Here is a 15,402-nt window from a genome sequence, read left to right as displayed (position 1 = left end):
CAGCTCTGACAGTTATCTCCATAATTTTTTTTTTAAACCTTGGTACACTTCTGTAGCAGTTTTTCCTAATTTACAGTGAAATTTTATTACAGCTCTTTGCTCCATAATGCTTCTTCTGACATGTTCCACTCACACACTCTTAATTCAACAGTTGCCACAGAAACTGCTGCATCATGTGACTCAAAAGTTGCACCTGCAATTACAACACACTCTAGCAGCCAAACTATAAACACATTTGTTTCTTTTATTCAAAAGGTGGTCCTGTAAAAAATCAATCTCATTACTTAATGGGTACACTATGTACATTATCAAATAGCACTGCCAAATGGATTTGAGTATGAAGCATAAGTTATCCAAAAATTTGGAAGGCTGCAATTTTAAGACCATTTACAGCTAAACAGCCAAGGCTACTTTCCCATTTAGCCATCATTAGTATACAGATTTTGACAAGTAAAGATAGATGCTGGTAAGCCTAGCAACATATCAGCATCCTTGATGAATTCTGTCTTATTATAATAAGTTAATGTCATCAAAAAAATAAAATAAAATAAAATAATTAATTAATTAAATAAATATCATATACAGCTACACCACTGATTTTCTGGTACCCTTGGTTCCAGAGCCTTGCTGGATTAGCTGTTTTGCCAGGCCAATGGAGGTCATAATAATAATAATTATTAATAAGTAATAATAATTCATCAGTACACCCCTCACCCACTAATTATATCTCTGGCACGTCTATAAATATTAAATATAAATTAAATGCGAATTAAAGAGAGTACTAGACCATCTGCTGCAAAGAAAATTGGTGGTGCACCTGTATTAAAAATTGAGAGCCTCCATAGCTACGTCAGTTTTGATGATGCCCTTTGGTTATAAAGACCTAGGTTTGAATTCATCTAGGACATAAAGATCCTTTTATCACTTTTCATTCAACTATTGATGAATTAGCTAGCCTTGCATGGAGATGGAAGGGTTCCCCCCCCCCCCCCCAAGACTTGGGTTTTTCATTCTGCAAAACCAAACTGTTCTTTTGTTATTTTTTCTTTTGCTATATAGCAAGTAAGAGGAAGAACAACCTTAATGAGTGCCGATGGTCACAAGGTGATGGAAGCAGATAAAACAGTCAAGTTACCGAGTGACTACTTTGCAAGGGTATATCATATGAGGTTAATGATGTGAATTGGGGGTTCTTAGGATATTGCAGAATCTCAATGTGAACACAGCTGTGGGATTAGATGGGATATCAGCTCACATTTTGAGGGAATGGGCAAAGGAACTGACAATGTCTTTATCTAGGCTCTAAGTCTCAGTTCTGTTAGAGTTCCAAAGGAGTGGAAAGAGGGAAAAATAATTCCCTTACACAATGTATACTAAAATATTAATTATAAAAGACTAATTAATACTTGCCTATATTTTGGCAATGTAACATTGCTGAAATATAGACAATTATTAATTAAAGCATTTTATAATTAATATTTTAGTACATGCTATTTCCTGAAAAATTAATAATTATGAGTAACCAACATATGAGCCTATCTATAAGAATTATAGACCAATGAGTATCTCAGGAGTGGTGACAAAAGTACTACAAAAATTGGTCAAAAAGAGAATTCAGGAATGGGTGGATAGGAATATGATACTCTATGAGGGCAACATGGCTTTCTAAAGGGACGGTGTCATGCCTTAGTAATATATGCTAACCACTCGGTTATAGTGAAAGTTTACTCATTTTGAATGACTCTGCTCAGAAACATGGACATTTATGAAAACAATGCTTCCAATAATATGGCTGTGTCAAGAATATATGTGTGTGACATAATGATTTATTGTCAAGTTCCAAACAAATTTAAATAACATTTCCTCAAGATTTTTACTGTTAGATTGTGATAAATTTCACACCTTTCTTTATATTAGGCCCAACAGTCTAATAAGACCAAGTAACTTGGTCTTTTATATCCGAATTTTAGTAACCATGGAGGAAATTAATCCCATCTCCACAGTTGTTGTTCAAGACAGAGTGAAAATCCTGTTTCTGGGAAGGGAAAACTCCCTTCCCACTAAGAAGACAACTCGTCTTCAGTTGAAAATCCCTTATGTTTCTCTACCCTAGATGGATATGATAATCTCTAACTAATACACTTGGTGTCTGTACACCAAGTGTATTAGTGAAGATTTACTTCCATTTTATTTAATTAAAAACTTTCTTTAATGCCAGTCAACTATACATATTTAATGAAATTATTTTCCTATAACTTACTTGGTGTTCAAAGTTGTAAAATTCATCATACTTGTATCTGTTGATAATTATAAACAGCATGGCCTAAGGAGTATAAAATTTTATTACTCAACAGAAAATTCAGTATGATTAATTATTACAAATCACAAAATTACATAAATAATTCATATATTCTTAAATCATATATTTATACATGTTAGGAAATATCAGCTATATGATACAGGAAGTTTTACTATTTTCTCTTTCTTATAACTAGTTAAAAGAGTTAAGTATCTTATATAAAAATTTATTATAAAAATAATAAATAAAAAACAAATTATACCTTATAATTGAAAAGTATTCCCAAATAGTTGACAGGCATAAAATATCTTCATAAAAACATTTGGTGAAAATCAAATTACATGCATTCTTCTGTTCTCTATATATTATTCATTTTAGATCCATAACTTTCAATTTTTGTCTTAGAGTTTTATAAAAATATGTTAATTAACTTTTTCAGTCTTTGGGAAAAAAAAAAAAAACACGTATATAATAAAAAGTGATTTATGGTTTTGTGTATAATATGAAATTATACAACTTTAGGATTTTACTTTAATCAAAAAGCAGCAATAATTACATCAAAATAAACATTTAAAAATATAAATGCAATATATCAACAAAATACAACACCTTGTTTTAGTCTCTACTACTATGGGAAAGCTTCCAGATGGTGAGAAAATTATCTGCTATGATAAAGATTATCTATTACCTCTATATTTCTGTGGAAAGATGCTGAAAAGGCATGACAGAAAATTATACTGCTTACAAGGAGTACCTTACATTGAAAAGATTTCCTAACCTCACAATTATGACAAGATAAAACACAATTTTTCACATCACTGTCTACACCTACCCATTATTTTTCTTTAATTCTGTGTGTATGTTTTTTAACAACTTACATTCTCCTGCCAGGTTAGGAGAATGATACTGGTTCAATACTCACAACATATCATCACATAATGAACAATTATTATAAGTAAAATACCTGGCATGGATTTATTGTTTGTATACACAAAATTTCATCTTTATTGAAAAATAACTTATTCTGGATCAATGGAAGAATATGCACAAAGTTTACCAGTTTTTAAATACACATAGATCTTTCTCTAGACCTTACTCTTGTTTGGAGCTTTTATCACTACCTCTATCTTCCATTTCTTATGATTATTGTTCACAGTAGTCTGGTAAGAGAGCCTCCATAGCTCAGTTGGTAACAAAGCTCTTTAGTTGGAAAGACATGGATTTGAATCTCGTCTAGGATGTGAAGAACCTTCATCACGGCTTTCCAATTTTCTTCTTATGCTGAAGATGTCGTAATCAGTCTCATATGGAGGTGGCAGGGTTTTTCTTACTGGAAACTCAGGTTTTTCATCCTGCAACCAGGCAAAGCAGACAGTAGAACACATGCAAGTTACAGACAAGATAATACTTATGATTTTAGGGCTCACCACTGTATCCTCAAATTATGATTATGAAATCCAAGGATACTTGGAAGATCATGGGCATTTAAGTGCCTGTTAGAACTGAAGCTTATGAGTCTGATAAGAAATAGGAATTGAATTCAAATGATATTTTGATCAATAGTCACATAAGGGTTCATCAGTTCTTGCAGATATTACTGTCAACATGTGCCACTGTTAGAGGTAAATTTCTTATAACTACCCAAAAAATTATTATTTTAAACTTTTTTTCAATATTTTTTCATACTGTGTCCAAAATCTGTTCGACATAACAAAAGGAATTTAATGCTGGTTTCTGATTTGCTCTGCTACGATGTGAACAATTGTGAGTGCTAATATCAGTCATGTACATTACTCATCACTCTAAATAATTACATCAATTCTTGAACACTTTCATATTATCAATATTTAATACTATTAAAACATATATATTACAATAAAATATATCTGATAAATAATTAAAGCAACATGTAAATTTTATCTGAACAAATGTTCAATACACAATGGTGAATTCCTGCTGCTTAACCTGAACTTTGTGATAGTATCAAGAAAAGTTAACAAATTGGATTTCATATACCATTATCTGCAAAGGTATAACATTCCTCCCAATTAATAGAGCTCAAAGAATACAATTATAAATTTTTAAAGTCTTAAATAACACCAAAGCAGTAACTAGCAACCTCATTAAAACAGAATTACTGATTGCTGCTAAATCGAATCAAAGATATGATAACTGTTTTAAAGTGGAAAACTTACAAAAAAATTAACCAATTAGTCTTCGATATAAAACCCAATCAGCTATTCAAATCTAATCAAACTAACCAAATTAAAAAGACTGCCACAGAATTACTGTAGTTTCATGGCTTTCAGACACTGTTAAAAACTTATTACTACACTGTATGTATAACCCAGTCATTTACAGTCTTATTAAATGCACTAAAATAAATGTGCTACTTCAGCCAATAGCTGAGGATACCAGGTGATAATCAGAACTTCAGTCAATAGCTGAAATTCTGATTATCACCTGGCAAAGAAACTAGCAGTGACACTCAAAAAGTTGACAGATGACCCCCCCCCCCCCGCCAAAAAAAAAAACACACATACATAAGACACACACAAAGCTTCATAAACCAAATTAAGAACATTGCCCCAGCAAAGATGACTGTTTATTCAATTTTGACATATTCCTCCACCCCCTTTTCACAAATAGTGCAATCAATCCATTATTATTATATTATTATCTGAGACCTCTAGGGAGTCAAGGAATAACTCATCAAGGGAGGCTATACATCACCCAAACAAGTGGTCATAACTTCTCTTAAATTCATTCATACCAGATGTACTCACCACCTCAAGAAGCAAACTGTTCTACTTCCTTACTGCTGTGAGAGAAAATCTAGCTCTTACCCCTTTCTTAACAGTGAACAAACTTAACTTCCATGGATGCCTCTGTGTTTTCTTCCCACCTTCCATATAATGAAAAATTTCATCAGACTCCTATGTCACTCATTAAAAATTTCATAGACCTCTATCATACCATCCTTCTTTCTCCTTTTGAAATGTCCTTGTAATCTACATTTCACAATCCCAATATTGTTTTTGTTACTTTTCTTTGCATCCTTTCCATAGCTTCTTTATCCCCTCCAAACACAGGAGATCAAATCTGCACAAGTCCAAGTGTTGTTGTATTATCAAGGCTTTGTAAAGAAGCAAAATGACTTCCTTACATGTCAATGTTCCATTCAACATCATCATTATTCTCTGGGTTGTATTTGCTGTTTTTGTTCAGTGACTTTTGAACTTCAAATTGCTATCCACCGTAATGCCAAGACCACTAGTCTCATCAATATTTTGTAGCATAACCACTGGCTGGCCGAGTGGTTAGCACATCTACTCTCCAGCCAAAAGGCTGTGGGTTCAAATCCAGCCATGGGCATGGATGTTTGTGATTGTGAAAATAACAGTGGTGGTGGACAGTAGATGGTGTTGGTGTAGATGATGCGATTCACTGTAGTTGGTGGATTGAGTGGTGGAGACAGAGAGTGTAGAGCAGGTGGCCTTGATGAGTCTTTGGACTCTGGAGGTGTCAAGCAATAATAATAATAACCCCACTAACATAAAATGCGATTGGAAATTTTGCCAGGTTCAAGTGCATAACTTTATACTAATATTGAATTAGCAGCCATTAACATTTGATGTTAATGGCCGTTAATCTGAAAAGTTTATTTGAATAAACTTTTCAGCTTATTCAAATCATTCTGTAAGTGTCAAACATCCGTATGCTGGATATCAGCAAATGGATATTTGCATCATTAGCAAACAATTGAATATCTTTCGTTAGATCTTTCCTAATATCATTAATATATAGACTGAACAACAATGACCTAAGGACTGAACCCTGAGGTACACCACTGATCACTTAAATCTGGCAGATTCACACCCACTGTATACCACTTTTTGATATCTGTCTGTCAAAAAGTGGTATACAGTGTAAAAAGTGGTTTACATCCCCTGATCTAAGTCAAGAGTTTATATTCCAATCCCATATTCTCCAGTTTATGCAACAGCCTTTCATGTGGTATCCTATCAAATGCTTTAGAAAAATCCAACATTATCATAGTGTATCCATTCCCTTTATCCAACTCAGCTGTAACATTGTTATAAAATATGTTCAAATTGCTAAAACATGACCTTCCTTTAGTAAACCCATGCTACTCCTTGCAGAGTATAGCTTATTTATCTACCCATTTCTTTATGTGAGTTCTTACCAACTTCTCTAAAATCTTCACTACCACACCAGAGATACTGATAGATTGTTAGTTAGACACATCAGTTTTTGAACTATTCTTGTACAATGGAACTATCATACATTCCTTCCATTCTTGTGGTATCATTCCTCAGTTAAGATTCAAGTCATACAAACATGTGAAAGGCCTAGCCAATTCGGCTGAACATTCCTTCAGGAAACAGGCTGTATTCCATCTGTTGCTATAGACAAATTCTTATCCAGGTTATGCAACAGCTCCTCAACCTCATTTTCATGAATCTCTAACTCTTCAACCAACGTAGCAGCAGCACTGTGCACCATGTTACATACACCTGGTTGATATATCTTAGCAAAGTGAGCACTAATGAACTGAACAATCTCATTAGCTTCCGACACTGAAGTACCATCTGCATTCAGTAGAGTTATTCTTTCACATTCATTCTTTCTTTCTTTTGCTTGCAGCATAACGATAAAATTCTTTTGGATTGCCTTTAGCTTACATGGTCAATTTTTTTCATATTCCGATTTAGCTTTCTGCACAATACTCGTTACTTTTCTGGCCTGAGCTGTATATATTTCATAACTCCTCTCATGATATTCTTTCCACATCATCTTCTATCTTCTTTTTTTTTAATCTATCTTCTTCTTCTTGTGGATCTCTTGCTTAATAAGGTTGCACATCTATTTCACTCCCAACCTATTTATTCTTTGAACACTAGGGATACATTTAGATACCATCTCATTTAAGCACTTTTTCAAGATTCCCATGCATTGTTAACATTTTATCCATTAAGTAACTGATACCATGGGACTAAAGATAATATTCTCCTAAGTTGATAATTTCTAGCTTTGTAGTTCAGTATGTAACCTGTTTTAATTGGAGCATCAATACAATTAGATACTTCCCAAGAAAGCACAGCATGATCACTGTCATCAATTGGTGGTAAAATAGTCATATTCTTAACAGAGACCCCTTCTGACACTGAGCAAATCCAATACTCTTTGACCTCGAGTTCCTTCTTTCACATGCCGCTTGAAAAGTTGTCTCTCAACAATTCAATAAATTCCTTTTCTTTCTTATCATGAGATTTTTCTTCTACCCAATCAATGTTCGGAAAATTAAAGTCACCCACAATAATCATTCATTTGGTACCCATAAAGCTAAATTGGCGATGCATTTCTTCATTCCCTGCAACTGAGCTGCCAGGTCTGTAGCAACACCTCACCATATATTTCATTCTGTTAACCTCCACTTCACACTGGATAGACTCAAACACACAACTACATGGGACATTGTCACCATTTCTAATACTCCTGGCATTTGTGCATAGACGTAAATTACCACCTAGCCTATTCTTATAATTAGATATACAATCTATTTGGTCTTGTTCTAGAATTCTCTCTTTTCCCTCCCTAGACATATTTAAAAGGTCCAAACCCAAAGCATATTTTTCCACCCCTTAACCACATACATAACCATGTTCAAAGACATTCATATCTTTATCACATTTGCATACCATAGCTGAACTTTTGCACACATTTTTCCCATTCCTCTCTTGATGATCTAGTTTCCCTGACTCTCTGCATTAGGTCTGATACCAAGAAGTAATTGCTTCAGGAGCCTGATGCCAAATGAATTCAAGTGCAGCCCAGTCTTCTTATACAAGTCTTTTCTGCCATCAAACACACTCCACATATCTAAAAACTTGAATCCATTTCTTCTACACAGCCTGCATGTGAAATCATTTGCTATCATCACCCTCCTTCTTAGCTCAGTACTGTCATATCTGGGTAGCAATCCTATAACTTTTATTCTCTCACACATTTCTTTCTCACTTCTTCCAACAGACTTTTCATATCTTCTCTCATACTATATTTGTCACTACTTAAATATTATAATCTACCAGAAATACCATCTCTTTTATTTTATTTTTTTTTGCTTTTCAATTACATTTGTTATATTTAAAATTTTTGCCTATGGGAAATTAGAAGTGCTGATTCCCTCAGCAAGCGCAAATTTTAAGATCAAGTCACCATACCATATCACCTGATTTTTCTTAGATTTTAAGTGACTTACCTTTTTGGCTGGCTTGTGTTTATCAATTACTTTTTTGGAAGTACGATGATCCGTGTCCATCTCTTTCTCTGGGAAAATGTTGAATCATCTGAGGCATCATTGTTAGTACTTGTGCTTACTTTAGATTCAACAGATACAGGGGTATCCAATTTTTCTGTGCTGCCAAAAAAACTGCCAAACACCCTGTAAGTGTTTGGCAGTTTTTCTTTATGTGGTATGTGCTTTCACTATGTCTGAATGTTTTGACAAGAAGGTTGCCTCAGATGAGAATGTAACAGCTTGGAACACATTTTCCTATGATTAATGTGCTCCAAAGAGCATATTAATGAATTAACATTCAAAATCATAAAGTTCAGATATATACTGAATTATCAGATGGGACAGACATTTGGGCTTGTGTCCCTTTAAAATTTTCTTAGATGTCACCATAACAAGATTTCAGGACAGGTGTTGTGTTGGTCAGCTTCTGCTTTGCATCTATCCTGATATGAGATATTTTGTTCAGTCTTGATCTTTTGTATCTCTTTTTCATCCATCCACCTTTGGCATGCTCTTTTTCTACCACATCAGATGGCAGAGCAACAACAACAGGCAGTTTGAGTATAGTCATATTTCTGACATTCAAAGTATCATAGTAAATTAGAGCTGTGGAGCCTCACAACAGCTGAGATATTCTGCTTTTATAGATGGAGGTTTAGGTATGTCAAAAGTAATGATGATAATTCTGTTTGGAATCAGACTATTCCTACATATGAGGATGTGCCTCTTATCTATTGCTCCTTGATATAAATAAGCTCTACGTGCATCTCTTCATAGTGAATGTCAAGGAAATCCCATTTCAACATTATTAGAAGAGTTGAGTTTTATGTAGAGTTACTTAAAAGTAGTTTTTCAGAGTGTTGCTGACGATGTTTCCACAAAAATACCAGAATTCAGTTAACTGTTTAGGGACGTCCCTGCAAAATCCTTTTGAATATGTAATGGTGATATTTTTCTTATTGGCTAGTAACCTGATGGTATATTTATAGAAACGATGGTATATTTACATGTGTGACTAATGTTTTCTGTTTCTTATTTTGGTTATCAGATAATATTCAAATGAATTTTTAGTTCAGCAGCAGAAATCCCTGCCCACCATGGAGTCACACAAGGACACCCACTATCTGGCAAGCAGTAAATTTGCCTGAAAGATGCATGCCAATATTACCCAACACTACAAATGACTTCTGGGCTGAGCCACCACAGAGACTATCAGGAACCTCCCCTTTCATTGATTTTACAGGTCACACCACACAGCAAAACATGCACTGAACCTCAGTGATGGTGATTTGGATGGTAGGAAAGGAAAAGAAACAGGAAAGCAGATCAAAGAATATGGCAAGTATAGAAAAAAGTGGACAATGAAAAGGGCTAGCACCATCACTAGGAGGTAACCTTCACCACAGAGATGGCCCACAGGGTGTGGCACTCATATGAAGGTTTTTAGGAGCATCACCACAAATGTACGAGCAGTATTTCACAGTTAAGCAAATTTGAGATTTATATAGGATCAGTAGTTGTACAGGTAAGAAACAGTACCTTGAGCAGAAAAGTATACCTATCAATTGGATTGGATTCTAAATGGAAAGCCTAGAGAACAAGTAAAATATTTCTGATATTTAGGCACAGCTTTTAGTGACAATGGTAAGTTAAAATTGGAAATAGACAACAGAATAAGCAAAGCTGGTAATTGTGTGTAGCCAGCTGAATAAATTCATATGGAATAAGAGAGAAATTAACCATAACACCAAACCGACAGTATACAAGACTGTGTTCAAACCAGTGTTAAGTTATGGATCCGAGAATTGGGTTAGAAATAAAGCACTAGATCCAAGACTAAAAACTACAGGTATGAGGTTTTTCTGATAAAAATTGGGGACCTGAACAGATGGCAGAATAACAATGAAGATGTTAGAAAGGAACTTGACATTGTTAGCATTCAGGAATGTGTCAGCAGAGCTAATCTAAGGTAGTATGGCCACTTAATTAGAATGGACGAGGAAAGGTTAGCAAAACAGGTGTTTGATTCCAATATGGTAGTCAAGAGACCCAAAGGAAGTCCAAGGTCTAGGTGAACTGATTCAGTCAGAAGTGCCTTAGAAGCACAAAATGTTAGCTATGACAATATTGGAGTGCTAAGAAGTACTAGACTAATTTGGAGCAAAACTGTGGATCCCCTTCCCATTCATGTGTCATCTATCCAGGAGGTTGGCTATCATGAGTGACTATGGGCAAACCAACATGTGGCGAGGACCCTGTCTCTTCCACATATTGTCGTAAATCTTCATGGCTGTAAATCCATGTGTGTTCACTGGGTCAGTTTGCCTGTTCTGAAAAAGCCTTAGTTTCCTGGTGAAAAAACCTGCTACATCCATATGCGACCAGCTAACTCACCTTTAGTCGAAAGAGACCAGATAAACCCTCACATCATGGATGGCTATCGAACCCACGTCCCAACCAAAAGGCTTTGTCTATACAGACTAAGCTACACAGGCTCTAAACTGTGGGTAGGAGATTAATAATAATGTAAATTTAATCATGTAGTTGCTGTTATAGTAGCCTGAACATCCCTTAAGGATACATATAAGGAAATTGGTTATCAAAAGTAAGCAAAATGTAAAGCAAAACCTTTCTTGTGAGAAATAAGACAGGAACCTGATTTTGGTAGCAGCAAAGTTCATAAGGTTATCCTTACCTTAATGAAGAATAGCAATGAGGATCAAAGTTTATGGCATTAATTATGAAAGATCTTGAAGTTTCTAGTGGCCATGCATGACACAAACTGTCAAATCAAAAAGAAAAATGGAATTGTACTATCATCAGCAGAACTGTAAGTCATTATAGTACACTTTACTTATAGCTGTTCAATCGCCTCAAATTTTATTTCAGTCGGAGAAGGTCGGTTATGTAGAGAATGAACAGAATGGGCACAAAAAGCTGAGAGGAAGAAGCTTCTCGACTTCTCGATGCAGTGGATAACCGGAGAGGAAGTTATTAACTGAATTACAAAGAATAGAAGGAAGACCATAAAATGATAGTTTGGTAGGAATGTGTCTGCACCAGCCCTGATCTCATACCCTAGAAATGTTATGAGCAAGTCTGCAAATTTCTCCAAAATATAGATGTATTTGGTTCTAGCAGGTCATTTCATTATAAGAGTGTTCACTATAGTGTAAATTCATATTCTAACAGGTGTTAAATACAAATAAATACATCTCTGAAAACACTGGGTAAGAAACTTCAAAATAGTACTAATCACCTCAACATTAGACTTTTCCATAACACAGTATGCTCCAACACTTGACTGGTGCTTCAAATACTGAATATACTCACGAGCAAATTCACAAACACCCTGGGATACTTCTTCATCCTCATGGTTCAGAAACTGAAGAAGTAAAGGTACTTTGTTTTGCAGTGCTTTCTGTGTGAGAGCAAGCCCTTCGGGATCACCCTGTTTTTGGAGTCTAAAATGACAAATAAAGCATGAATGTAATACAAACATTTTTGCAAGTAATGAAAGGAAGATTAAACATTAATTGAATTCTCAATGGAGAACTCAATGGATCAGATATAGGAGCTCTATATCTAGCTCTATAGGAGATCCTATGGAGATAAATATTTCAGCTATATGGAAAATTTTTATGTCTACTATGTCTAAATCTTAGATATTACCTGACATAAACTGGAGGAGAGAATACAGATATATATTAAAAAACTAGAAGCAGTGATTATTTATTTGAGTATCTCAGCTAAAATTGCAGTGAGAAGAAAGTTGAAAATTAAATTGCTGATACTAAATTTATTTGGTTCATCAAGTACAAGGGAAGGAGATGCACATTTTGTGTCTTAGGATTCGCTCAAAGCACATTTCAGAATTACTTACTTCCCAATATGAAGTAATTCTTTATAAAGTCCAATATCTTTAGCATTCCTTTACCCAGAATTGCTCCAATAAAAACACACTACGAAATACTACTTGTTCAATGCTCAAGTCATTAGTGTAGTACAGATTAACACATTGTAAAAAAGTTTGAACAAGTGTATATTTAAAGAGCTATAAATAACACAAGGTCCTAAAACAACAAGATGAACATTATCTAGTTTCTATATTAGAAAGGTTTGGTAAATAAAGAAAATATGATCTAATTGGCAGACAGAAGTTTTAACAGATCTTAAAAAAAGAAAATGAGGGAGGAGGGAAAAAAAAAAAACAGATAAAACATTAGGCTATGAATGGAATTAGTATCACTACATCAAATATTGATTATTGTGAGTAATTACTCTATAATAATGTTATCAATGATAGACTAAAGAAAGTCTGTTACAGTAAACTCTCTTTGCTAACTGATATAATTATTTCTTTGGTCCATACAAATTTGCTGCTATAGTGACAGTATAGTATAAGCTTAAAATCTTCAAGAATTTTTGAATGTAATTTATAATGAAATTCTGGACAATAACATTATTGGAAAGTTATTTCCTTAAAATACATGTCTCTTTGTCATATTGCATATTATTATTATATATATATATATATATAAAACATCATCATCATCATGCGTATCAAGGATTTGCATGGCCTTAGAAATCATCGTTAAATTGTTTAAGAGGACGTCCTGGGTTTCTTTTTAACTAATGGCTTGTACTTTAAGGCTTGTTTTGGTAATCTTTCTGTTTTCATTCTTTGAACGTGTTCCATCCATTTATGTTTATATTTTTTAATTTTTTCTATTACTGGTTCTTGGTTTAATTCTTTCATAATTTCTTTGTTTCTTTGTGATCAAATAGGGTATACTTTGCAGTTTTTCTCATAAACTTCATTTCTGCTGTTGTTAATCTTTCTTTGTCTTTTTGTTTTATTGTCCAGATTTTGCTTCCATACATTAAGACTGGTAGGGCTAATGTATTGTATACTTTTAGTCTGGTTTGTTTTTGAACTAGGTTTGGTTTAAATATATAGTTAATTACACCTGTTATTTTTAAATATTTTGCAATTTTTACGTTTATATCTTTTTCATTTTCATATGTGATCATACATCCTAGGTAGTTAAATGAATTCACCTGTTCTAAGATCTTGTTATCTATTACTATTTTAGTTCTTGCTGGACCTTGTCCTTTAAAGGCCATAGTTTTTGATATTTCTGTTGATATTATCATACCATAATCTTTGGATATCTCATTTAGATCTAAAATAGCATTTTGTAAGTTATCTTCAGAATTTGTAATTATTATTTGGTCGTAAGCAAAGAGGAGAGTGTTTAAGTATACTGCAGGAGAAAGTTTAATTCCTTGATGTAAATTTTTACTCCATTTTATTATTGTTTCATTTAAGTAGATATTAAAAAGAGTTGCTGAGAGGGGACATCCCTGTCGGACCCCTTGGTTTATCTCTCTCGTATATGATAGCTTCTGATTTAATCTTATTTGTATTTGATTCTTTTCATATATACTTGTGATAGTGTTTAGGATATTATTTGGTATTTATCTTTCTTTTAATATGTTAAATAATATGTTTCTTTTAACTTTGTCAAATGCTTTTTCAAAGTCAATAAATGCAATGTGCGTTTCCAAATTGTATTCTCTTCTTTTCTCTATTATTAATTTTAGGCAAAAGGCCGGGTCTATACATGATCGTCCTTTTCTAAATCCATTCTGTATTTGTAAAATAAAGTTTTCGGAATATTTTATCATCATCAAATTCCTGCCATGTACCCTCAAGGGGTTTCTATGTTGATATGATAGTACTACATGAAAAAATTACATCATTACTAACTTTCTATCTACAATTTTCCTCCAAATCAGTCTGTTACTTGTCAAGACTCTAACATTATCAGATCTTATATTTCTATCGTCTAATGCACTTTGTACCGTATCAATCCACCTATATCTTGGTCTTCCTCTGGTTCGTTTTCCTGCCAACCTGGCAGAGAACACTCGTTTTGCTAATCTTTCCACTCCCTTTCTATTTAAGTGACCATACAACCTGAGATTAGCTCTGCTAACGCATTCCTGGATGCTGACAATGTCAAGTTCTTTCCTAATATCCTCGTTTTTAATATGATATTGCCATTGATGCCATCTATTCATGCCTCTAATCTTTCTCAGGACTCTCATATCTGCAGTCTCTAGTCTTTGATCAAGTGTTTTACTTCTGACCCAGCTCTTTTAAAATTCATTAGAACAAGCATCTGACATAAAGAAAATTAAAAAAAAGTGGTCATTGTTGGAGATTTGAACAGCAGAGTAGGAAATGGATCCCACCAAGCATATAGGAACATTTTGGGAAAATTTGGAGAAAAGGGAAAGCTAATAATAATGGTAAGTATTTATTATTATTATTCGTGACACCTCCAAGGAGTCCGAAGCCTCATCGCGGGAGGACATCCATTGCAATTCTCCGTCTCCACCACTACACCAAACCTCTACTACCAATCATCTACATCAGCGCCATCTACTGCCCACCACCACAGCTAGTATTTTTTGTCTGTAAATTGTGTGTGTTCTGAAGAGCCAATTTGTCTGTATGCAGGATGAAAAACCCGAGTTTCCGGGAGAAAAAACCCTGCTACCTCCGTATGAGATCGGCTAACTCACCTTCGATTGAAAAAGTCCATATAAAGATTCCTCCCATCATGACGAGACTTGAACTTAGGCCTATTCCAATTGAAGTGGACTACTTCAATTGGACCACTTCAATTTAGTAGACTACTGCTCAGGACACAGACCAGTCATTACCAACACCATGTTTCAATATAAAGACATGTACAAATGTCTTTATACA

At 34.2% G+C, this 15,402-nt stretch overlaps 1 protein-coding gene across 1 annotated transcript in view; it reads right to left on the bottom strand.

The window, feature by feature from the left end:
• The window catches only part of LOC150109266 (exportin-T-like), a 359,762-nt gene that overhangs the window by 194,015 nt on the left and 150,345 nt on the right, over nt 1–15,402 (bottom strand). Inside the window, exons 10-11 of the mRNA XM_090401965.1 lie at nt 11,881–12,085; nt 2,261–2,323 (exon numbers count right to left, since the gene is read on the bottom strand). Coding sequence (XP_090258091.1) covers nt 2,261–2,323; nt 11,881–12,085 — 268 coding nt within the window. The remainder of the gene's footprint in view (nt 1–2,260; nt 2,324–11,880; nt 12,086–15,402) is intronic.

This window comes from Typopeltis vanoorti, chromosome 2 (genome assembly GCF_054136105.1).
Source record: "Typopeltis vanoorti isolate ZY-2024b chromosome 2, IOZ_Tvanoo_1.0, whole genome shotgun sequence".
In the NCBI taxonomy this organism is placed as follows: domain Eukaryota; kingdom Metazoa; phylum Arthropoda; class Arachnida; order Uropygi; family Thelyphonidae; genus Typopeltis; species Typopeltis vanoorti.
This window is presented reverse-complemented; position numbering and strand designations above follow the sequence as displayed.